The sequence below is a fragment of the Falco rusticolus genome, chromosome 5, assembly GCF_015220075.1.
Source record: "Falco rusticolus isolate bFalRus1 chromosome 5, bFalRus1.pri, whole genome shotgun sequence".
Lineage (NCBI taxonomy): Eukaryota > Metazoa > Chordata > Aves > Falconiformes > Falconidae > Falco > Falco rusticolus.
In genome coordinates, this window is record NC_051191.1 from 7,011,887 (window position 1) to 7,036,901 (window position 25,015).

The window sequence follows — 25,015 nt, forward strand, 5'->3', positions numbered from 1 at the left end:
GAGCCTCTGCCTCTCTGGGCCAGAGTTCCAGCAGACGGCTACCTGCAGGTGACTCCTGTGATGAACCAGAATGGAATCAGCATTCTCTGCTCACATTTATTAAAAGGCTAAAACAAACTTGTAACAGCATTTTTTATGCCAGATTGGGTAATATCTGTTTCCCTACGGCCACTGCAATGTTGACTAACTCCATACTACATGACCTAGCACAGAAATATGATCATGTCTCTCCGTGCCACCAGGAAGCTCTGGCTGTGACGCCACATACCTTCAGTGGTTACTGTGGAATCAGAACTGTATAAAAATCACTAATTTTTAATGATTTTGGTTCAGTTGTGCTTGCAAACCTTGCACACACAGGTACGCCTAGCTAAGAGACAAGGCGTATCTACTTCAGTACTCACATTAATGAGAAATGATTTGCTGTTGAGGAGGTTGGAGAACTGGTTCAAAGTCTGCTCCACAGTCTGCCGCCTGGCCTCGGGAATATCCAGCTTCCCTGTAATCATCACATCTTTCTCTCCATCTTTGGAGGGCAAGAAGAAGACTCTGTCTGTGTAGGTTTTGTAGTCCAGTACTGGAATTCCAGCTTCATTGATATCATTTGTCTGATCCTCCATCTCTATCATTAGATCTGGAATAATATGCAATACAGTTTAAAGGTTCATGTAAAAAAAGCCTGCTGCTTTTTTAGGCAACATGATCTCTTTGGGTACCTTCTAATGGAAAAAGCAACTCAACACCAAAACCTCCATTTCATTTCACATTTTCTATTGCTATTTTTACCAACTACCCCATTAACTACGACCACAGCTAATCCTATGGTGACATGAACGAATGTAGGATTGTAGCACAGAGCCAAAAAAAGACACTGCTATGTTGTTTTCTTGGTTGGCTTTTTTTTTTTTTTTCCCCAGTGCACATTCTATTCCCTCTGAGTCTAGGTCATAATAAAAGTTATTTTAAAAAACACAAAGCAATCAAGGAAAGAAAGGTTTAAAATGTAAAAGCATGCTAATTTAATTGGAAGGAAGGGGATGGCAGGAAGGAAGAAGGTTAAATGGTTCACTGAAATAGATGGAAACATTCTGTGGGACTCGAAAGCTCTGAAGTTCTTAAAAGGGACAACAATTAGGGAACCATCCTTTGGAGCAGCTATTCTAGCTGAAGGCTTTCCAATTACCCAATATTGCTGACTGACTAGAACATCATGTTAATTAATACAGTGACGTATTGTCTCAGCAATTTTATTGCAGATAATCATTCATTTACCTCTTTGTTTTATAGCATTCAGCACAGCTGAGGGAAAAGCATCTTGTAGTTTCCAGCTTTGTGGTATCTGTGCTTCCTCCTTGATGTCCCTTTCCTTGGTTATCTTTGGTCCCATGTATTTCAGTTTGTCTGCACTTCATGCTATTGACATTACAGTTTTGCAATATGGACCCAGAATTTGTTTTGACTTCAGTGATTCATTTTACTGTTACAGAATCACAGAGCAGGTTGCACAGGGACACATCCAGGTGGGTTTTGAAAGTCTCCAGAGAAGGAGACTCCACAGCCTCTCTGGCAGCCTGTCCCAGTGCTCTCTCACCCTCAAGGTAAACAACTTTTTCCTCACATTCAAGTGGAACTTCTTGTGTTACAGTTTATACCCATTGTCCCTTGTCCTGTCGCTGGGAAGCACTGAAAAGAGCCTGGCCCCATCCTCCTGACACTCTCCCTTAAGGATATTTGTAGGCATTGACAAGATCCCCCCTCAGCCGTCTCTTCCCCAGGCTACACAGGCCCAGCTCCCTCAGCCTTCCCTCACAGGGGAGATGCTCCAGTCCCCTCACCATCCCTGTAGCCCTCCGCTGGGCCCTCTCCAGTAGTTCCCTGTCTGTCTTGAACTGGGGAGCCCAGCACTGGACACAGCACTCCAGACGTGGCCTCACCAGGGCAGGGCAGAGGGGCAGGATCACCTCCCTCGACCTGCTGGCCACGATCTTCCTAATGCCCCCAGGATCCCACTGGCCTTCCTGGCCACCAGGGCACACCGCTGGCCCATGGGCAACTGGCCGCCCACCAGCACTCCCAGTCCCTTCCCCGCAGAGCTGCCCCCCAGCAGGTCACCCCTGGCCCGTGCTGGTGCTGGGGTTACAGGTGCAGGACCCCACACGGGCCTTTGTTGAACTCCACCAGGTCCCTCTCCACCCAGCTCTCCGGCCTGTCCAGGCCTGGCTGAATGGCAGCGCGGCCTCCTGGGGGATCAGCCGCTCCTCCCGGTTCTGTATCACCAGCAAACTGCTGAGGGTGCCTCTGTCCCCTCATCCAGGGCACCGAGGGAAAGGCTGGGCAGGACTGGACCCAGCACTGACCCCTGGGGAACACCATCTCCAGGCCTCCAGCTCGTCCCTGGGCTGCTGATCACAACCTCTGAGCTCTGCCATTCAGCCAGTTCTCAGCCCACCGCACTGCCCACACTTCCTGAGTTTACATATGAGCGTGTTATGGGAGACATTGTAAAAAGCCTTGCTGAGGTCAGACAAGGTGGATGCAGTTTAGGAACTAGATAACTCCTTGGATGTGCATTCTGCTTCCCCATTGATTGTGCTTGGTGGAGCAGAGAGGAAACCTTCAACCCAACATGCAGCAGGAGCCTGTAGCCTCCCATTAGCAGTGTCAATAAGAGACACGCACCTTCTCCCTTCAGAAATGGAGAAGTTCCATGGGAGAGGTGGTGAGAGGGAGGGCTGTTAACCTTGATAGATCCTCTCACAGTTCAAAATGCAGTTTGAAATTTGGGAATAGTTCTTGATTTGCTTCTGGTTTGTGTCCTGAACCTGGAAGGAGTCAGTTTTCCACAGAAAGCAAGCTGGTACAAGAAAAGAACATCCTGTCCCATGAATGCCAGAAAAACAAGACTGGGAGAGGTTTCCAGCGTGGCCAAAATCTTTGAGATACCCTGAGATTCTTAAATTAATTTCAAACTCTAACCTGAAATTGCTGCTTAATGCAATCCTGCTTTTTAGCCACTGTCAATATGAAATAATCTATTTCTCCTTAGAAATAAAAAGTGGAGTTTTTTTTAGGAGAGATTATTTCAACATGACCCAACAGCAAGTATAATTCAGATAATGAGCTGACATTTCATGGTAATCATTTAGGCCAATATTTGCAATGTTTGCACTCAGTTGCCTAATTTAATCGTTGCAGTGAGTAGTTCAACATGTAGAAATGCTGAGCCTTCACACCTCCCGCTGCCTTCCCTGAGATGATGCCTCTACATTTACACAGAACAATTAGCTAGCTCCTCAAATCAAGCTTAAGGTTTTCCCATGATAAACAGGGCAAAATGCTATTTCTTTCCTGAGAGCTTGCAAAATTATCCCTTTGTATGCTGATTGCTGCAAATAAATTTTGCAGCTCTGAAAACAGTTTTAAACATGAATACTTGGCACGTACGGGCATTGTGCTAAATTGTAAGTGCATAGTCAGTCACTATAAAACATTCTTACCTCATTCTTATCAATGGCCATTCATATTCAGGGCTATAAGTAACCCCAATATCAATTAGTTTCTACTTCCCAGTTGCTAACTCTGCTTTCTTTAGACTAAAACTACCCATTTCCTTTAATAACTTCAGCTCCCTATTTTATTTTATTCATAGTTTTCATATATAATAGCAAAATATCGGCTGTATGTCAATGTCAGTAATCAAGACTACTAAGATTTGCTAATTATTTCTTCCCAGAAGATAGCTTTAGCGAGCTAGCACCGTTGCTTCAGCCCATCTTCTGATTTCTCAAGAGGACCCACAGGAGTGCAAATATCTGTCATACCTGTGAATTCCTTCTTGCACCGGTCTCTGACACTCTCCTCCAGGCCTTCAAGCTGTGATTTAATTTTTTCATACTCTCGTTCTGCTTGTTGGCTCTTGCGTCTTTATGGAATAGAGGTAAGATTTAAAAAAAGTTACAAACTGCAAAAGTAAATAATTTGCAACAGCTCTGAGTGGAAAGCCAAAGGACTGGAGGATGTTTTCCTGGTTTTGATTTATTTTTAAATAGTGGCAGCAGAAAGAGAATGGAGGAGGAGAACAGCAACAGTGGACCAAGTCTCCACTCTGTGTAAATCAACCTGGCACCATCACAGGCCTCCCACTTCAAAGCATACTTGGGACAGCAATTTAAAATCCAGTAAGCAGTAGCTACAAATGCTTTCAATCACACATTAAGTACAGAAACTCAGTTTTATGTACTGAACAAAGATCGGTTGCAACATGTCCTGCACTGGCTCTGAGCCACCCAGGAGTGTGTCTGGGACTGAACAGAGAAGGTTGCAAGAGGTCCATGAGAACATTAGTGCTCAGTGAAGTACAGCCCATACTTCAGCACGAGGCCCTCATTACTAACCTTAAAATTGAGCTAAGTAGGTCTTAAGTGAAATACAGACATTGTCCTAGCCCTTTGTGAAGCATGAAATTCACTATTAATCATGAAATTTGTGTGTGGGTAACACTTATCTCAGCTGGAAAGGCCAAAATGACCCTTTAGCCAAATCCACCCAGCTCAGACCAACAGTGCTGACTTGAGGCAGCATAAACACTGATGGATATGTATACAGAATAAGTTATCTCCTTCACAAGAGGCACTTCAGCTGCCATTTCAAGAATGTGTGTGTGTAACTCAGTCTGCAATTGTGTGCTTGGCAAGCCTGGGACCAATTGTTGTACTTATGTATAAAGGACAGACTGGGCTGACTGACACCAAGGAATTTGGTGCGCGTGAGAGGAATAAATTGGTGTTCATGCATATTTCCAGCTGTAACTGCTTTCCTAAACTCTGCAGTTCATAAAAAAGATGATAATTTCTGCAGAGTGAGCTGAAAACAATCAGGGAGTACCTTGAAAACTTCAGGACAGCAAAACCACCTAATTAAATTAACTTACCTGTAACAGATGATAGAAACACCGATGATCACTATCATAGGAATAAGTACCAGCGGCAAAATAAGATTCAGTGGGATGTCACTCACACGTGTATCATATTCTACCCTTCCAAGGATCCACTCCCGGAGTCCAAATTTCACCTAGTTAGACAAGCACAGATGTTTGTCTCAAAAAGTGCAAATGGACAGTGGTTCACCTCTCAGTCGCATTCTAAATTCTTAGTAATTCTCACAAGTGAATTTCTAGCTCAAACTGCCAAATAAAGGAAAGAATTCTGAATATTTTATACTGAATTTAGGTCACCAGCACTTTATTCCATGAAGCAATTTTATTTTGCTTAGCATAAGAAGAAAAATCCCCAGCCTGTCTAGCTACGATTTTACATTCCTATGCAATGAAGGTAGAAGGCATTTGGCAGCTTGGGAATGCTCTTTACGTGTGATGTCTTCTACAGTAGGCAGAAGCTGGAGTAAGAAAGAACTGCAAAGAGTTTCTTCACAGTACTACAACTTTGGAGAATAAATTACTTCAATTAAGAAGCACTGTATCAGTGTCACTTACACATGATATTAAATTCTATTGAAAAGGTAACTTACAATGAATTCAGGAAGGTTATTGATGGTATCTCTCTTCTGCCGTTTCTTTGGTTGAGGCTGTACTTCTGGTGGCTCACAATACAAGTCCGTTTCAGTTAGCGTTTTTATGTTGCAAGGCTCATCACCCACAAAAGCCTGGGCCTCGTCTATCGTCATGGCTTTGTTCAGGTTACTGCCCTAGACAGCAAATGTAAGGCTAAGTCATCATCACTAAGTCATCATCACAAAGCTTTGGGAGACAAGACATTCTGAGTTGCAACTTGCCATTTGGATCATTTTTGGCAGCAGATGTGATTTGCACTGCAGTGTACAGAAGAGCGGAGAGGTTGGGAATTACACAATTCCTCCTCTTTGTGGTGCGAGAAGAGATGTGCCCTCCAGAGGGATGGTGGGGTGTGCCCAGAGATGCCCTTGGGAGCTCTGTGGTAGAGGGTGTTTCCAAATGCCAGGCTCACCAGGAGGGGGAATCCCCAGGAAACCAAACGTATAGCTAAAAAGATAGCAACTGTCTCTGAGAAGGGGAGGGAGGGAGTAAAGAGGAGCTGATAGTGTTCATCAGCAGTGGTAAGGGACTCTACCAAGCATTTTGGGTATGGTACCAAACTTCTGTTAAACATTCGAGAAAGGAAAGAAAAGTTCCATACATGCTTCAAGGAAAAAATGAGCAATCACCATCTCTTGACAAGTTTACCTTTGCATTAATAAGCTTGTTGACTTGTTTTTTGATGCCGTCTGTGAAGTTTTCAAAGGTTGGGTCTGCAACATAGGCAAAGGAGTGGCTCTCATTTTTTACAGCCAAATGATAATGGTCCATTAAAATAATAGTGGTAATGTTATAGTTTTCTGGGTCTTCCAGTATTGGTGGAGATGAAAAAACCACTGTGGTTTCATTGAGTCTTGTAACAACCTTTCCATCAAACTGTAAGAAATAAGACAAGAAGAACACACACATTTTGGAGTTTGACTTGTTCTTGTACATAACTGTTGATAACTTTAGCTTAGAAATAAAACCACTGGCTTTATACCATCTCCATGCAGCAGAAATAACATAGTAGAAGGTATTTAAAAAAAAAAAAGAAAAAGAAAGAAAGAAAGAAAAAGGAAACACATTTGTTAATTCATTATGTTCTAGCAGCTGCCTGCAGAGAAAGCTTAGGCTACAGATCAGTTTCCATTGCCTCCAAATTCTGTGGCTCTGTACCACACTGGGCTGATATCATTAAATTGCTCTAAGATTAAGAGGTTAACATAGCGGCTTTAATCCAGATCATCTTCTGTACCATTAAGAAGCTCAGGTAGATTCTTTCCTACAGACACTGTAAAATACCTCACTGAAATTCAATAAAATTACTAGGCGAAATTTTGGAATAAATTTCCATTTAAAAAAAAAAAAAAAAACCAACACAAAAAAAGCCCTGTCAAACAACTACTTAAGGTAACAACTTAGTTAACCTGCCCTCCACCCCCAATTACACAAATTTTTTTATCCTAGAAACTCGTTTAGCCATCCAGCAACATCAACCACAGCGAACAACACTAATGGGTACCCTCAACATTTCTTCTATCACTGCCTCAGTTTCTCACTTTGAAAAATACAATTTGACAGCTTTTCTCCCACATTTCTGATATTGATTTTTTTAAAAAATGCTATTTTTCACAACTTTTTGTGAAATTGCTATAGGTGGAATATGCATGAAGCAAGAAAGAAAAGAAGACCCAGTTCACTGAGGTGTGAGAAAATAGAAGGCACTGACTGTGCAAAGCTGAGTACTCAGTATTGTCTGGATTTGGGTCCTGTGTCAGGCAAATCTCTAAAGCTTGCAGAGGGAGAAGAAGGACAAAGATAAAGAAAATATAAACACTTTCAAATCCTGAAATACATCCACTTTACCACTCGAAGCTTCATTCTTCTATCCTTATACATACTGAATGAAAATAATTTTAAAGCAAGGTACAAGTGAATGTAAGTCAAGATGGTAGGAGCAGGCTCTTTCACAGAAACCCTGAACAGACCCAGAATTCTCTTCAAACCTTATTCCACTCCAAGCCCAATGAAGTCCAGTGGGCAAATTTAAATGCATTTTTTGAACAGCTTATATGTTATGCATCCAGTGTGAAGCGTTTGGGGTGAAAGAAAGAAAATTACCCTTTTGCGATTCATTTTCCCTGCTTCTGGACGCTCTGCATATACCACCAATGAGAAACTCTGGATGAGCTCAAAACCGGTTCCAGTAACTGTAATATTTCTCCCTCCACTGAAAGGCAGAATTAAAAAAGAAGTCAAGACATTGGCTGGCAAACTACCACAGACATAGACGGCTTTATCCTGCACTGCCACTACTTCCACTGAAAACAGCTATGTAATGCCTATGTGACAATTAGATATCCTACAAAAAGAACTTCTGTTAAAGCTATCGATGACCACTGCATTTAAAAAGCAGCAATGGCAACTTCAAACTCATTTTAAAATAGCAGAATAAAAAAAGCAGAAATTCCTTTGTCAGTGTTTGTGGCTTTTCGCTGATGCCTATCTTTGTGTGTTTTATTTCTCTAATGGTTTTGTTAAAATCACTCCATGTACCACACACACAGAGACACAGGTGAGACTTTCCTGTGAAATTTTTCACAGGTCTGCGGGGACCTGGCTTCTCTATTGCCTTTCATTTGCAACACATTGTTTAAAAAATAATGCTTTACACAAGAAGAATGCAAGCAAGTTGCCAGTGGGAATTAAAGTAATCGAAGTAACATGGATTTAGAGGGATAGCAATCCTCAAAGCAATCCAAGAAAGTAAGCTTCGGTTTGTATATAGAAAGAAGTCTTTCAAATCCCCTGGGGCAAATCACTATTGATCTACCAAAAAAACCCTCCAGGCCCCAAACCCACCCAAACAAAAAATCAAAACCAAATATTAAAAACAAACCATATGTTACATAAGTGACTACTCAATATTCAAGGAGATAGGTACCAATTTCTCCAAGAGAAGTCACAGCCAATTTTATTTTTAATGTCCTATCTATAAGCTCATGATGTTATACTTCTTTTTACCGAAAGAAAGTGGAAACATCATGGTCTCTCTCTGCCAACTGTACCCCACTAAGTAGAAAGACCAGAATATTAGGGAACAGCAGAGACCAACATGAATCAAAGTCACAAGTTTGTCCCTGTATCAGTCACAGAATGACTTTCAACACCAGAGGTATGCCACAAGGACTTTTATATAGAAGATCTGCCATATTGCTACAAATGTAAGAACGGCATACATTTCTTTGCTTCCACAATTAGTACTAGGTGAGCTTTTTTTCCAGAAGGAACAGCTACACCAGATGGGGTGTTAGTGATCACCACCACAGAAGAGCGTATATCTTTTAAAAGCACTACTGAGCACCCCGATCTAGATTTCCTAAAAAGATACTTTTATTGCCTCATAGAACAAAGAGACAACAAGCCATAACTTTCCTGTTTCCAGCATACTTATTAAAAGCTGCACAGAAGAACTGTTAAAAACTTTTTCATTAGAAACCTTTTATATAGGTTGTCCTTGTAGGATAAGGATTTGTAAGTAATGCAAAGATCAGGTGTCTGACATCATGCTGAAATGCTTCACAGCTCTTTCTTTGAGACATTTTCATTTAAAAGAAGCCCAATACCTTTTCTGGTTTCAAGATTTACCTTTGAAGTGCGGATTAAAGTTTGGAGGTAAACAGAATATTTTCAAACATCAGCTGCAGTTAAGATGAGAAACTCTGTGTATCCAAATGCATGCATGCCTAGAGTACAGGAGTTTTTATTTCAAATAGTCCTATATGCAATAGGTTTATTACATATGACACATATATTAACCCAGTTGTAAATGAAGTTATGAAAAACATTTCATTACCTGCTAAAGCTGTTTACTGGCAGGAACTTGGTGACAGTAGGATTCTCACTGTATGAAAATAGCTGTGGTACACTAATTATTGTGTCCCCATAGACCATTGTGACTTGAACAGCTTCAACCTTGCTATTACGTCCTGTAATGCAAACAATCTCATCTCCAAATTCAGTGCTAGATTGGAGAAGAAAAAGAAGAGGAAACATCTTCAGTTACTAGCATTACGGTGATTTATACTCTTTACTGTAGGACCCCAGAAACAACAAAAACAAGGCTCTATTTTTGCTAGGCACTGAGTAGTTATAAGAGGAGACAACACTCTCTTCAGATCACTTAGATCTTTAAAAAAGATGTAGGATATGAAAAGGAGTAGTGTACAAACACAAGAACAATGCAATGTCAGCATACTTCATGTCATTCTTCTTTTGGGCAGAAGAGAAGGGTAGCAATTAATAAAAGGGAAAAGAAGTGAGAGGAACAAGTCAAGTGGCAGCAGAAGATAAGGACTTTATACAGAACCACTGAGATGCTGAGTGAAAGCATGGATGGGTTTGGAGCAGCCAGTCCAGCAGAGAAAGCTGAAACTGGAAAAATCTTTGGATATCTGCGCTCTCCCACTTTCGTTGTTTTCAGAGCTGCTTCTTCCAGCTGGATCCTCTGAGTAATTTCTGTTTGAATGTTACGTGCAGAACTCCATTGCATGGGTTGCGTCATGAAGAGCTAGACAATGGATTTGTTTAATTTCTAAAGGCCAGAAAAGGTTGGTGCTTTGTTAGGATACAGCTCTCTGTTGTTAGTTACTCAGGGTACGTACACATTGCAAGGCTGGCTACCGACTGAAACTTTAACATCCTTCTTGGAACCAGTGGCCAGGTTTGTACCAGTGATGGTAAGTGTGGTACCACCCGCTTGTGGCCCACTTTCAGGTCTTATTCGAGAAGGACGAGGTTCCTGCAAAGAGGAGATGGTCAAAATAATTAGGAAAATTAAAATGAAATTTACACCAGTATTAATTGATATAATAGCTAACAGAAGTTTAATATTACTACCTGAAAAATAAGAAAATGAAAATAATGTTGGACAATTCTAAACTAAAACAAAATCTTTCATTATTCACGCTGAAGGAAGAAGTAACAGATGATGTGAATGTAATTCTATGTTTTCCATACTATATTTTATGAGGCTTTGCATGAATTTCAATTCCCTATTTTAAAAATGTAGACTTAACTGCCATTAAGTTTGTGAGAGCTTCCCGTTGGATTTCCTGTTTTCATACTTACTTTAAGATTTCTCTCTTCCTTATGGCTGTCTTCACCCTTCCTTACCTTTTTCTACATTCTGTGTCAGCCACATGATAGGCAGAGCAAGGTTTTAAAAACTGATACTGAACAGAAAGAACATGATTCCCTTTATCTTGTAAGGCTCTTAATTGTGGTAAAACTGTTATCCTATTATTGAGCAATGAGCTTGCAAAGAAAGAAAATCAGAAAACGCTAAGCTTTTCTTTATGCACCTAGAACCTTGGAGCAGATTTCTTAAAACCAATCGCAACAAGCAGACACACTTCAAATTGTTGTGAAATTTGTTAGATATTTAAATTTATCAAATAATTTCCCTCCTTTTGTTCTCAATTCAGTCTTTGTTTCCGTGATTGTATTCCAGGAGCTATGACAATTTGATTTTAATTACTTCATCACTAAGTAGTCCCTGCTTCCAATTGAGAAAAGTGTTGTTATTTAGGACAACACTGAAGCTGCTGAATCAAGACGATGACTGAAGCTGTGCAAGCTGCGTGAGATGGGTTAGCAGCCAGCTCCAGGCGAGCGCTGCCTGCCTGGCTGGGTCTGCAGACATGCTACAGCCCTCGCACTGGGGCGGCAGCTGCGGTGCACGCAGGCAGCAAGGTGGTCCCATGCAGCCAGCTGCCACGTGCACAGATAGGATGCCACGTCCAAGCATGGCTACGAGGGACCCTGCGTTTGCTAAAGCATACCAGATGAACAGCTCAGGGAGGCTGTGAATAGGCAATGCCTTTTCTGATGTATAACTGTGCTTCTTCATCCATATTCAAACACAAGCCTTCCTTAAATGAGTCCAATAAGCCATAAGCTTATTTCCCAATCTCATGTATTTTTGTAAATGACATCTGCTGTCCTCCTCCTCTTGCATAATCTTGCTAAAATGGTTGACTGATAATAAAGTCGCGGCTTGCAGCTATTCTGTATGAAGCATATGCAAATAAGGAGAAGCAAAGAAGTTCGAAAACTTCCCTTGCTGTTGAGGGTTTCCCTGATCACCATCACACTGTGCTGATCTTCCATTCTAAGGAGGAAAAGCCCTGCTCAGAAACAGAGAGCTACAAGCCCACATCTTACTAGTCGTGCAACAAAAGCCTTTCCCCCGTGTTGTTTTGTTCAGGCACAGACTGCCATCTCTGACAGCTTACAGCTACAAAACCAAGGGCCCATGAATGGCAGAGAGGAGGGGGACCACAGTTTAGTTCAAAGCTCAGTAAGCCATTGACAGGTTTTTACAAAGCAGCAGGAATCTGTAAAAATGCATCCAATTGACCACATAGTTACTTTACAAATTTGTTTCATTGAAGCACAGATATTACAGAAACACGGAGAACTCGTACTTGCTGTGCTTGTCTTATACCTTCATGTCTGAGCAACTTCCCTTTGAAGGAATGCATCATGGTTCAGCTCACTTCACAAACCCACAATGACAACTGTAATTTGCTCTCAAGTCACTGAGCTTTAGGGATATGCTTTAACACTAATTGGGTGTCAATTGCTTTTCTTCCCTGAGAGAAATCTGTTTGTAAACCCTTCACTCCTCAAGATGTACGTCGCTGCAGCATATGACTGCTCTCATGTACTAACCTTTGATTTAATTTTAATTTAATACACCACTCAGGTTACAAGATTTTACGTAGGGAAGTGACTCAAAGTAATTTTACAGTATTTTTTAAGCAAAAAAGAGCCTTGCTTCAATATAAAGAAGTTGACTAAAACTTGGTCGCGTAGGTCTATATAACCCTCTCTGTGCATACTCTTCCTTGGATTTAATTGCTTGCCAATTTAAGCTAAATTGAAGTCAGTCATGCCAGGGTAGGTAAAAAGTTGGAGGGGGTCAGTTTTAAAAATCACACTTGAAGTTTAAATTAACACAGGCCTAGACATGTACTCCACAGAAAAACTCATTTGTGCTTTTTTGTAACACAATTTTGTTGCTAAAAAAATTACAATCAAAATTATATATAAAACACACAGTCAGTAAATAGTTTATACAAACATATCAAATATTTTAAGTGTAACTTTACCACACAGACAGAAAACAGTAATACCTTTTATTAAATTCAAATGAAATTTTAACTGCTATGAATTGTTAAGCATGCTGGGCCTCTGCGTCATCCACAGTAAAAATCCACAGCAATGATTAGCTGCGTAACATGTCTGGGACAGCTTTCAGACAAAAATATCTGCCAAGAACCACTAAAGAATCAGTATGGACAAATTAGTTATCCCTGAACCTCAGAAAAACTATTTCAAATGTGTGGCCTTTTCCCTAAATACTACCTCCACTGAAAGCCTAGCCCCTAAGACAGACTTGGGAAGGAAAGGAACAAGAAAAGGTTTCTGAAGCATCACACAGCACTGTTCTCTGTAACCTCAGCATAAAAAATGCAAGGAAGCTTGCTAGGAACTTCTGTTGGACAGCCGTATTCCTTTCTTCCTGCAAAAATGTGAAATAATTGTGCTGTTAAAGCTCTGCTGGGTTATCTGACGGGTAACTTTGGCTGGCAGGGTGTCACCTAGCTCTGTTCTTAACAACCAGTAAATATCGAGTGAACCACGAACTTAAACCAGAACTGAGCAGCACCATTGTCTGTGGCAGACCTTTCAGTGGTGCCTACATTTGCCTCCCTAGGAAAAGGGATGTATAGGTACCCAAACAGCAAATCTATCTCTGAATAACACAGCTGCAAGGGGGAAGTGAAACAAATATGTGTTCCATTTTCCTCAGAAACTGGTTTTTTTTTTTCTTAGAAGGACTTCAACTCTGCTGGAAGTTAAAGCCCAGCTACACCGGAGGGGAGAAAACGCCACCCACATCTCACCCTACCCACGGCACAGCTGCAGCCGAGAGCAGGCACATCTCGGCTGCACTTCAGGCTGAATGGAAAACCAAGGCAAGAACCATCCTGGCAGCTAACCCAGGTAGCAGCCAAGGAGGAGATGGAATAGTTCTGTTTAACCTGTATTTTCTCTTTAATCGCTGATCTTGCAGCAGTTCCTCGAAGGGCTATTTTAAACAGCTTAATTCAAAGTATTCATATTTAATGTATTTAAAGTAATTTTGCAAATACCAAGAGCTCTCCAGAGACCAAATAATGTGGACACCTCATAAGATGATCTAATAAGGAGAAGCTGAACCATGCTCTGTGTGCAGAGGAATTCTTCAGCATGACTGCTAAATCAAAGCATTGTATAGTAACACTTTGTTACCATAAACGTGTCAGGAAAATGATTTGATTAGTTTTAACCTCCTATTTTCTGTTTCACATTCCCCCCCTTTCCCTTCCTCTTAAGGACCTGCCAGAAAGAATAAGTAGTTGAAATAGATTACCAAGAATGTTAACAATTTTAATAACCATTTTATTGCAAAACCAATGTGCTACGAGCAAGTTTCAGTGATGTCCTAAAGTATTCATGGATGGCTCCAAGAGCAAAGCTACATTGCTCCACCTGGCAGTCTTCTTAAGAGTACCAATAAAGATAAAGATTTAGGTTATCCAAATGCTCATCCAGGAAGCATTTTTCAAAAACGCAGTTAGGTAGATAGAATCAGCAGGACAGTGATATTTCGCTGAATGCCAAGATAATTTGAAAAAGTACGATCAGTGGTGGTACAAGCCTTCAATAAGAATTGTGTTACCTAAGGAGAAGGCAGCCACTTCACATGGTTGACATGTCACCCACCAGTGGGACAAAGGCTCAGACCCCGGGAAGCCGCCAGGCCTAGTCTTCTCTTACAGTCTTACCTTACACAGTCAAGCAAAGCTGCACCTAACCCACAGCTCTATGCTGCTTACCACAGCCCCGCATGAGATTCCTTCTCCTTGCAGAGGAAAACATGGGGCAAAGGGTAAATCCTTCACTGCAACCCTTTTTTTGAGGGGTAATAAAAGTGGTGCTGTTACCAAGAGGCAACACCCTTTAATTCAACCAATAACGAATGTTTAACCCTACAAACAGCACTGATAAACCTAGGACCTCCAGTGCTGCATGATCAGTGATGTCACCTTTTCCAAATCCCCTCAGGGATATTTCTTCTCTCCTTGTTTCTGCCCTTTTCTCATTTCAGTCTCTGAATCAGAAGTACGCCTGCTGTCATAATAAATACGCTGCTTTCATTTTCAGCCCTCTGCACCTTGGGATCTTTGTTGGTTCAGTCAGAAGGTGCCCAAGGGAAGTCACACTTTCTGTAACATCACAGCACAGCGCACCACTATAAAAGCATGCTGCAGTGGCTCCGTGCAATTATGATGCTAAGCAGAACGTTTGATTATGTGTCCTATATGAAATTTTTAGAAGTCTTGTAATAATTCTGGAAAACGTCAGCCTTTGTGAGGGCTTGGCAGTACTTCATTTCTCATGGACATAGTAAAATTTAAACAACCCTACAAATGTTAATTTAACCCTTGTTTCATAATTCCTTAAAGTGTACAAAATCACAATTCATACACATTTCAATCTCTTCTTATTTTCCTTGAAATGAAGGAATGTTCTTTCAGGTCTATACTTCTCTTTTTGAACCAGGAAAATATTGTTCATGTCTTCCAGGTAGGTTAATGTTTGAGCACAAATATTTTCTGCAATAACAGGTTACCTCATTATGTGGGTTTTTTGATAGTCTAGTTTAAAAAAGCCTGGTAAATCATCTCCCAGCAGAGTGACTTCCCTCCACAGAGACCCCCTACCACCTTACGCCCTCATGATCATGCCCTGTGTTAGGAAGCGGATTTGCAGTTTTGGTGAAACTCAAGCACACCCACGACTATGCTATTCAGAATAAAATACATTAGAATAGTTCAGTTGGAAGGGACCTACAACAATCACATAGTTCAATTCATCAATGGGTGTAACTTGCTCCCTGCAGCGTGGTTTACCCTAAAGAAATAATTTGACCTCAACAGGATTTCTTGCCTGCAGGGCCAAACAGATTGTAGCTTGTCAGTCATGGGAAATTTGAGCATTTTACATATCTTACATAAAAACCTTCCTTAAATCCTACTTAGGTGTAATAACGTTGAGCTAAAGAACTCAAAGCCTACTTGCAGCCCTGCCTTCCCATGTTGTACCACGTTGCTGGGTTAGTACTCCTGAACTGATAAGCAGCTTTCCCAGCACGTTGATAACCATGAGGCAGCTTTGCTGGAAAAATAATAATGCTACAGGTATGTTACCTCTTCTGCTTTTGTGGCTGTGATCCGTGCCCATCCCATTGATACCATTTACCTCAAAGCAGTGGCTATCTGCACCAATTTGAAGCAGTGAGACAATGACAGTTTCTAAGTCCTTGTACATTCCTTATAGTACATACCGTTCAAATAGCACTAGTTTGTTTGGTAGCAAATTCATTTATTTTCTTTGTAATACCAATGAATTTTCTTACGTGGTGTTTGCATTCCTGTGTGCCACTGCCTTATCTTTGCATCAGGGACTAACCTGAGCTTCACAAACTATATTTTTTGGTTTTGCCTGACAGTAATGCCATAGTCTTGCAACAGTACGTCCTCTGAGGTGCTCTGTGCTTTGTCAGCACAGAGGTACTGGCAAAAAAAAAAAAATACTGGCAAAAAGCTATACACTGGCCCAAGTATGTATGTGACTTCACACTCCGGCCATTTTCCAGTGTCCTGTTTTCTTCATCACAGCTAGAAATCTCTTCTTTGCTTGCTCTATTTGTATCCTTTGCCTCCTACTTACAAATCTGTTCACAGAAATGCTGATATATTTTTCATTTTAGTCTCATGCTTTCTGCATGTTAGAGGGTAAATTATCTCCATGCCTTTTCGACTTACAGTCACATTTAGACGCAAACTTACTTATTAGCAGTGTACATGACTGCTGCTCTTATACAGCTACTGCAGACCCTCTGAGCATTCACATTTCAGCTTACATTAATCATCCTGTTTATTAATCTAGAATGAACTTTTTAATCTTTAATATTTTATGACTTGCAGTTAGTCTTTTTGCACAGTTAGGAAGGTGACCTCTTATCTCTTCAGGTTTCTGATTACAATTTTAGTAAAAGATACCTTTTACAGGCTGAAAATGCTTTCAGAGAGCTCCCAACATTTTAGATCTCTCTGGTCTGCTGGTGCTGAATCAAAGCACAGCTTCTATCTGGCTAACAGTGGGGTTACTCCTATTGTCCCTTTCTTTTTTATCCAGCTTCTTTGCAATTTTACCGTTAAAGATATGCAGGTGCAAATGAAAACCATTTCCCCAGCCTCTTTTTCACTCACCTGACTTGCCTTTGAGATCTGATCTGCCAGGCCGATTCATGCTCTTTTTCACTCGATCTGTTTGCTTTGCAGCTTTCCTGGTTTACACTGTCATGTCCAGCTAACTCACTCATGGTCCCTTGCACAGTATTCAAGAACAAGAAGAGTGCACTCCTATGGAGCACCACCTAGGTTCTGCATTTCTTCTTCTTCTGTTTTTCCACTCATCTGTCACCAAGCATATCCTCAGCTTTTTATATTCCTGGGCATGACTCTATAAATAGGGATACTATCTACTATAACATTCATCTGTGGTAGGCAGTTTCTAGCCCAAGAACTATACCACCAAGATAAAAGCAGTTACCCTTTATCCCTCAGTAATGCAGAAAATCAACAGCAGAAACAACCAGCCACCAAGGATGATACTGGTGGATCAAAAGAGGGGCCAGAAATTCAGGAACAGTTGGAAGGCAACAAAGAAGGGGAGCCTAACAGAGGTGCAAAGAAACCTGGGCATGAATTCTATGCCTCAGAGTGGGATGCTGGAGAAAATGCAACTGTGCCAGACCACAAGCAGAGACACAACTGAGGAGGGAAAAGAGGACGGTGGCAGAGTACATCACTGTGATGCCATGAGAGATGCCAGCTGCAGCACAAGGGGAAGCCAGCAACAGATGGATGTGTTCAAATGGACGTGATGGGCAGCAAATAGCAAAGCCACCTAAGCTCCCTTCTGCCAGCTCCGGTAAGCAGTGACCTCCAGTTGGGGGTTTGCCTTTGATGCTAATGCACATCTTCACAAGTAGGGCTGGGCTCTTGGCTTCCACACAAGCAGAGCACAGGGATGCTGTTTCAAGGACCTGGTGACAGTGCACAGACTTATGGATAAAGATTTTCACAAATGTACAGAGCACATTATTGCTCTGCATTTATCTCATGTCCTTTCCTTCACGAGTAACATTTCCCTTTCCTCATCCTAGTTCCAGCTGCAATAAGTTCTGGCTCTTGATGCATGTCTGTAAACGAACTAATTTGTTGCCAAAATTATCTGCCCTGCACTGAAAGCCAAATTATTCTGCCAACACTTGCATGTAACGCACACAAAAATTGAAACCATTAAAGGCATAGCCCATGAAGTGCTGTAGATGCTGGCCACCTTCATGGAGGTCAAAATGTCATTTCATGGACTATAAAGGTAACCACAGGAGCTAAATTAAGCTTCTGAACAGGGCATGCAAATCATTAGGAACTGCTTTTCTCCCCCTTCCACTTCCCTCCTTTCTCAGATTCAAGGGAGCCTGCTTCTTGTTTCTTCAGACAAGCCACCCACTCACAGGATATTCAACCAGAGAATTTCCATTGCGCACTCTTGGCAGTCTGGTATTCACCGCAGCGGCTGATCTGACCCACCAGCTCGCCTCATCACAGCATCCACAACACAAGCCAGGCTCCAGTTCTGGGCTATTTCTGCAACAGCAGAGAAGTGAGTGGAGCCCTGCCTTTCTGGGGCTGCTTTATCCAAACCTCGCACCGTGTGAGCTGATCAAATGCTTCCAGTCACTCCAAGGCAGAGCACTTGCCTGGCAAATACACTTTGTGTGCTGTCTACTGTCTAAGGGATACTAATGCAAAGGGTTGGTATTTTAAACAACTGATTTTTTGGACTGCAGGCAGCGTTTTTTATTGTGAGGCAGGCACCACATGATTTTCTGAAAAGACCACAGAGCCTTGCTGACAAGTTTGATGGAGAAATGGAAGCATGCATGACTGGGAAGTCTGCATGATCATGCAGCCAGTGTTCACTGGCAGCTTTCAAGCAGAACCATGAGCACCGGATAGTGGGACATGTATTTAAGTGCATAGCTCAGATGATAATTAAGTCTAATAATGCCCACATGAGGAAAGGCCAACTTTGCTAAAACTCTTGGCTACCCAGGAGTTCTCCTGGCCCCTATGCAGGCTGACAAACAAGACATGCTCCAGGACTCAAGAATAAAATAAGATCCTCTGGAAGCAATTCCAGACTGCTGCAGATGTGTGGTTTATCAGCATCAATCGTAATGGCAACAAGCATGTAATACCTCCCCACAAAAACGCACTCAAAACCCCCAACTGCAGTGTAAAATGCATGTGTTGAGGTAAAGACTTAGGGTGAAAAAATCAGTGAGTTAGCTAAAACCCTTCACAAAAGCCTTGGGGCACTAATGGCACTGCATTGGTGAGAGGTCCCAAAGCAACTGCTTCAAAAACCAAGAAGGAAAGCAGAGGATGGATGGAGGTAAGAGGAAACTGCCAAGCTGGGAGCAGATCAAAGTGAAAGTGTGCACTTCGTTGAATGTAACCGTGCTGTTCAAGTTCACATTCAAACCTTCAGTAAGGTGAATAGTCACGTTCATGACTGTTTTCAGATCAGACTCTAATTTATCCTCCTTCTTCCTCTTTTTGGTTATTCATCTCATCTTGTTTAGGTAAATAGACTTCCTGATGTACTAAAAAGTCATTATTTCCAAGCCAGTCCCTTCCTGCACCTTCAGAACCTCAGAAACGTATTACACTTTTGCAAAGTTCTACCTCTAATTTCACCATCTTACATTCGTTTGAGCTATCTGACACCATATAGTCTTTTTAACATCCACAGCCTAAAACTCACAGAATTGCTCTTGCTAACAGATGCTGGAGATCCCAGAACCAGCTGCATGCTCTCCCTTCTGGTGGCTCAAGTCTGAAGATGAGGCATTCTGAGAAAGGGATCATGCTTGTGATTGTATGGGATCAGCAAATCAGGGCCATATACCTATGAAAAACCTAACTCTCTCCTTTGATACTGCTTCTCACCATCATAGTAACAACCAAATCAGATGAAGTTAACAACAAATAAAAAAGCAGGACTGGCCTTTAGCCTGTGTTACTGCTCCACCTGCTTCGAGACCATCCAAGCTGTCAGCGCTCCAGATGTACCACGGGGCTGGATATTAAAATCTAGCATCACTTCATTTCTATTTTACTAAACAGGAGAATGGTTATTGCCTGATGCTGCTTGAACTGAAACAACAGAAATGTCAGTAAAGGAGAACTGGGTGACCAGAATTTAATTTCACTGGAATGGCTGGACTTGAACAGCACTTGGGTCAGACGGGGAAATTGTGATGGGTAGGGAGAAACAGAGCCTTCTTCCCCTGTTATGCAACAAACACAGATGAGATGTTTACTGCACAGTACGGACTCCTGTGGACCAGGGCATTCTAGTTCAGAAGTAATTTTAAATTGAAACCATGGCTTCCCTTTTAAGTGGATTTTTGACCCATTTAATGGAGGTCTCACACATTCTTCAGCTCAGAACTGTGCTGCAGACAGGGCAGATGCCCAAGGCTGAGCCCCAAGTTGTGCTGACTAATGATCCTCATCAGTCCAGCTTTAAAAATGCATTTCTTTGTTCAGACTGGGTATCAGCAAGAGCCAGATGTAGTAGTACTTAGAGAATCACAGAATGGTTTGGGTTGGGAAGGACTCTCAAAGATCATGTAGTTCAACCCCCTTGCCACAGGCAGGGGCATCTTTCATTACATCATGTTGCTCAACATGACCATCTAACCTGACCTTGAACACTTCCAATGACAGAGCATCCACAACTTCTCTGGGCAGCCTGTTCCAGTGTCTCACCACCCTCACCACAAAAAACCCCTCTTCCTTATATCCAATCTACTTGGTAACTGACACTGTGCTTTTGGTGGCAGGCACTAGACACATGCACAAGGCTGAAACTGCAGGGAGTATGGTGACACCTCTGGGGCACAGAGACACACTGGGCTGAGCAGCTGCAGTCTCCTTGTGCGTTTCTGCCCCGTGCTGCCACACACTGCATTTAGAGTGGTCACTGCTAAAGTTGAAGCTATTTTGCTTCCAGTAATCAGAGCACACAGTTAAAACAGTGATAATTACCAGCAGGAGGGTAGCCAGACTACGTGCAAAGAAAAGGGGAGAGATAATAGAAAATTTATTTTAGGAAGGCTCTTGGGAAGAAGAATATTTTCTTTCCTTTGTATATATGGAACAGAAAAGGTTTTAAACAAAGCACAGATTTCGCATGACTGCTGAAAGAACTCACCAAAGAGCTGCCTGAAAACAGCAATGAAACAAGACTGTAGCTTTTAACAACATCAACTGACGTGATTTTCTGCTCTGACTGTCTGTTCTCATGCCAAAAGCGCTTGTGTCGTACTTGTAGAGGTGTGCGTTGGTACGACACCCCTGTACTGACTTTAATCCTACTGCAGTTCATAGTTGGCTTCATTTTGTTGTGGAACAAAATGAAATGAAACTAGACACCAATTCCACCAGTTTTAAGGCACCAACCGTATTACTTGCCATTGCTTTGCGTTTTGTAAGCAGAGTCCCCACAGAAAGATTTTTGCAGTAAATAAAAATGCTCTTTATCAGCAGTTAGCCTAGGCGTCTGGTATTTCAGTAACCTCCATGCAGGCAGAGATGGCACAGAGGGAGTCTTGGACTTGCAGGATGCCTGTGCTCAGCGCCTTACGGATGGGCGATCAAGAATCTTCCCATTAAGTAGCCAAAAGTGGTGGTTTGCTTATCTTGCCTCTCAGATGGGCTGAGCAGGGAATCACACCAGAACAAGTTTACAGGCAGGCTCTGAAGCCTACATGGGGGCTTCAGATTCCGTTTCAACATACTCCATAACATCTTCATGTGGTTTTCATGCAAACCACAGTAGAATCTTTAAACACAGGAGATGCACAGGAGAACTGGTGTAAAACATACCCAATGCAACGGGCTCATGTCAAAATCTCATCTTTTGTAGGGTTTATTGTCATAGCCTCTGTCCTAGAGACCACAAACACATAAACATGGGAGATTATGTCGTTGTTCTCTGGTTACAATGAATGAGATTGATGACGAAAGACTTACTTATAACTTACATTTCCACAAAGGAACAGAGGACATTTTCAAGCAAAAAGGGTATTTTTTGCAGAGGTATCACCAGGAAGAGGAGGTATTTGCTGGGAAATTATGGAAAAAACACTTCTACCCTGTTTTGTAAAAACGAGAATATCCTCTTCTCAGTTGAATGTCATTCTTGACTTATTCTACTGCTTACTGCCAACTCTTTTCCTTTCCTTCTCACAAGATACCAAGAATTAATGAGACATAAGTTTAAACAAGGGAGAAGATAAAAGCCTAACCCACTCTTTATGTTTTATAGATTTACAGTTTGTAGGTGTAATTTTAAGTATCAATATAAGGACAGAGATTATTTAAACCTCTCAGCTATCAGGGGCTCTTATAAAAATTTTGAAGACCTCATAGATACAGATAAAGCCACTTGCTGCTAAAACCACAGGCTAGACCAGCTATAACCTACGGCCACATTTAGGGTAAAGCAATTAAGACACAAACTAAATTCTCCTTCATAGTGACACTGAAAACAAAGGATGTGTAGCATGAACACACATCATGCTGTCTGTGGCTCTGCATGCCATATTTTTAAATGAAATAAATATTAAAAAATTAATGTACCTTCATTATTTACTCTTCAGCTGTTCTGCATCCATTCTTGTAATTAAGAATGCTGGCTAGACTAAACACTGTGATTATAATAGTGCACCAACTGTGCATCTAAAGAATACCTAATTTTTTTGCAGTGCTGTTTTTTTTCATTCAATATTTTTTTTATTCAATAGTGACACTTACAAGAAATGTCACTACTAAATTTTATTACAATTTCTTTTCTACCGCATCTTTTTAACTTGAATTACAAACAATATCATCCTATTTTGAGACTCTGGATCTATTGATCAGAATAGATTTCTGGTAAACCCTTTGTCTAAAGAAATGCTCAAGTTTAGTGTTTTCTAACATACTTGAATGACAGTGCTATTGATGAAACAAAGTTTGTAAGGCAAACACAAGCAACTCTGTGCTTAACAGGTGAACTTCTAACTTTAGTCACACACAACATATAAAACAGATGTCTCAAAAAAATGCACTTACCTGGTATGTAAACAGCACTTCACTTGGTGATTTGCCTAATTTTCCGTTGATGTTAACTTCAATTTGACCTTGTTTTGGTTCATTCATTGGTCCAACCTGACATACAATCCTAGCAAGAAAGAATGTAAGTTTATTTGTTAGAAGTAACAGCTACAATACCAATGCAATTTATGTGAGCTACCACACACACTGACAGCAAAAGCGCTAACTTTGCTTTATCCTACACAAGGTACTTGAACGCTGCCTCAGATTCCCAGCAAAAACACCCAAGAATAATTTAATCTTCAATCTAAAGGTAGGTAAAACTGAAACCTGAGCACTGTACACAGCAGGTACCTCAGCAGTCCGTTAATAGAGATGCCTTCTACAGAAGACTCAAATTCAGACCAGAAGTCAGAGGTGAACCTCCCTAGCCCTACACAAGGTTTTCACTGGACCTTATAATGTTAAAAAAACCAAAGGATGCTCACCTCCCTTGTTGTAAGGATCAGAACGTCAGCTATCTTATAACTTTGTGTGTTTTAATTGCTGATACTTTTACGCATTCTGCTATCTTTCAGCTTTAAAATAGTGTATTTTTACACCTATGGTCAAAATCCCTTTAGATTTACTGTTCTCTGAAAATAAATCCTCAGATAAGCCATGCAAAATCAGAGGTCAAAGAACACTGGCCGAGAAAAACACTGCCTTAACTAACACTGCTGCTGCATGATGGCTAGGATGTTTAAATTTTTATTTCAAACAGGTGATCCACAGAACACGAGCATGAAAATGCAGTAAGGATTTGACACACTTGAAAACTGGGACAAATGCTTAATGGAGAGCTGATAATACGGTTAGATAAGGAGGTATATAATGTTTGCAGCCTGTGCAGGCAGACTGTTTCATATAGGACACACCCCGAGGATCACTGCTCATTTCCTTCACTCTTTCCCTCTGGAGTTATTGCCATTCTTCCTTAAGCAGTGCACGACTCCTTAAAAAAACCAACCAAAAGCCCTCAAATAGAAAAAAACAAGCAACAATCTCAAATTACTGGGTATAATGTAGTTAAATTGGGATTTATAATAAAAGGATTGTGAAGTTCCCCTGCAGATCACTCCAGACTTTTCTGCCTGGGTACTGGCAAATGGACAAAATTCTCTAAATTCTTGCATGTCCTGGCATGTGTATGGCTGCCTGAGTCTGTTCCTCATCATCTCTTTACTGTATTCTTGGAAGTTGTATCTTCTTGTCAGGCAGAAACAGGAAACGGTGCCTTTGGAGGAATTTCTACCATATGTCAAGCTAGGGAAAGCAGTCGGGGGCCAGGGCCGGGGTGTGTGTGTGTGTGAAACGCCATGGCGTGGCTAACAGGGATTTTAATTGAGAAAAGTTCCCTCCCCTCCCCAGCGTAGGCATTGCCTCCCCTCCCCCATGTTACAAATGGAAAACTACAAAGAATGAGAACATGACTTCTCAAGGCCAACAATTAAATCACCACAGAGCCAGAAAGCAGCCTTAAGTGCCTTAAATCTCACTGCTTTCCTGCCCATGGGAGCAACTGTCTCCTAAAAATTACTAGCTTTTTAGTGCAGAAGGGTAGGGGAGCAAGACTAGACACTTTTTTTATTTTATTATTAATTCAAATAAAAGAAGGTAATAATAAAACAAAAGAATGGAGGAAGGTAAAGACAGAAAATTACAGATATCTATTTGGAGATTTTGAGTAACTTCTTTTTCAAGGCTTCTCTAATGGAGAACATCCTTCAAACCCCCCTAATTTGTTGATAAATGACATTATGCAAGTTGCATTTGTTCTCACCCATCACCACACTGGCAGAGCTCAGGAAACCAGTAATGTTGCTATGATACAAGGAACCAGTTATCTCAGTTCTGGCTCCTTTCCACGTATTTAAAAATATCAAAAAGCTTTAGGAAAAAGCCAAGAGGCTGGGGAAATTCTTGTAAGGTTATGCTGCAATTCAGTGCAGCTTTTGCAAACACTGAAAATAATAAGGATTGGGAAAAGATGACTGTAAAAGAGTTGTGAATTTTGTAGATGGTGATGCTATTCTTAAGTCCTAGGGGCCTGGGAAGCTACTAAATG

The 25,015-nt window shown here is 41.3% G+C and overlaps 1 protein-coding gene across 1 annotated transcript in view; it reads right to left on the minus strand.

Moving 5' to 3' along the window:
* The window catches only part of PLXNB2 (plexin B2), a 267,979-nt gene that overhangs the window by 23,979 nt on the left and 218,985 nt on the right, over positions 1–25,015 (minus strand). Inside the window, exons 17-25 of the mRNA XM_037387648.1 lie at positions 22,927–23,035; positions 10,216–10,352; positions 9,408–9,575; positions 7,673–7,781; positions 6,218–6,445; positions 5,527–5,703; positions 4,931–5,070; positions 3,822–3,922; positions 405–634 (exon numbers count right to left, since the gene is read on the minus strand). Of these exons, the coding sequence (XP_037243545.1) occupies positions 405–634; positions 3,822–3,922; positions 4,931–5,070; positions 5,527–5,703; positions 6,218–6,445; positions 7,673–7,781; positions 9,408–9,575; positions 10,216–10,352; positions 22,927–23,035 (1,399 nt within the window). The remainder of the gene's footprint in view (positions 1–404; positions 635–3,821; positions 3,923–4,930; positions 5,071–5,526; positions 5,704–6,217; positions 6,446–7,672; positions 7,782–9,407; positions 9,576–10,215; positions 10,353–22,926; positions 23,036–25,015) is intronic.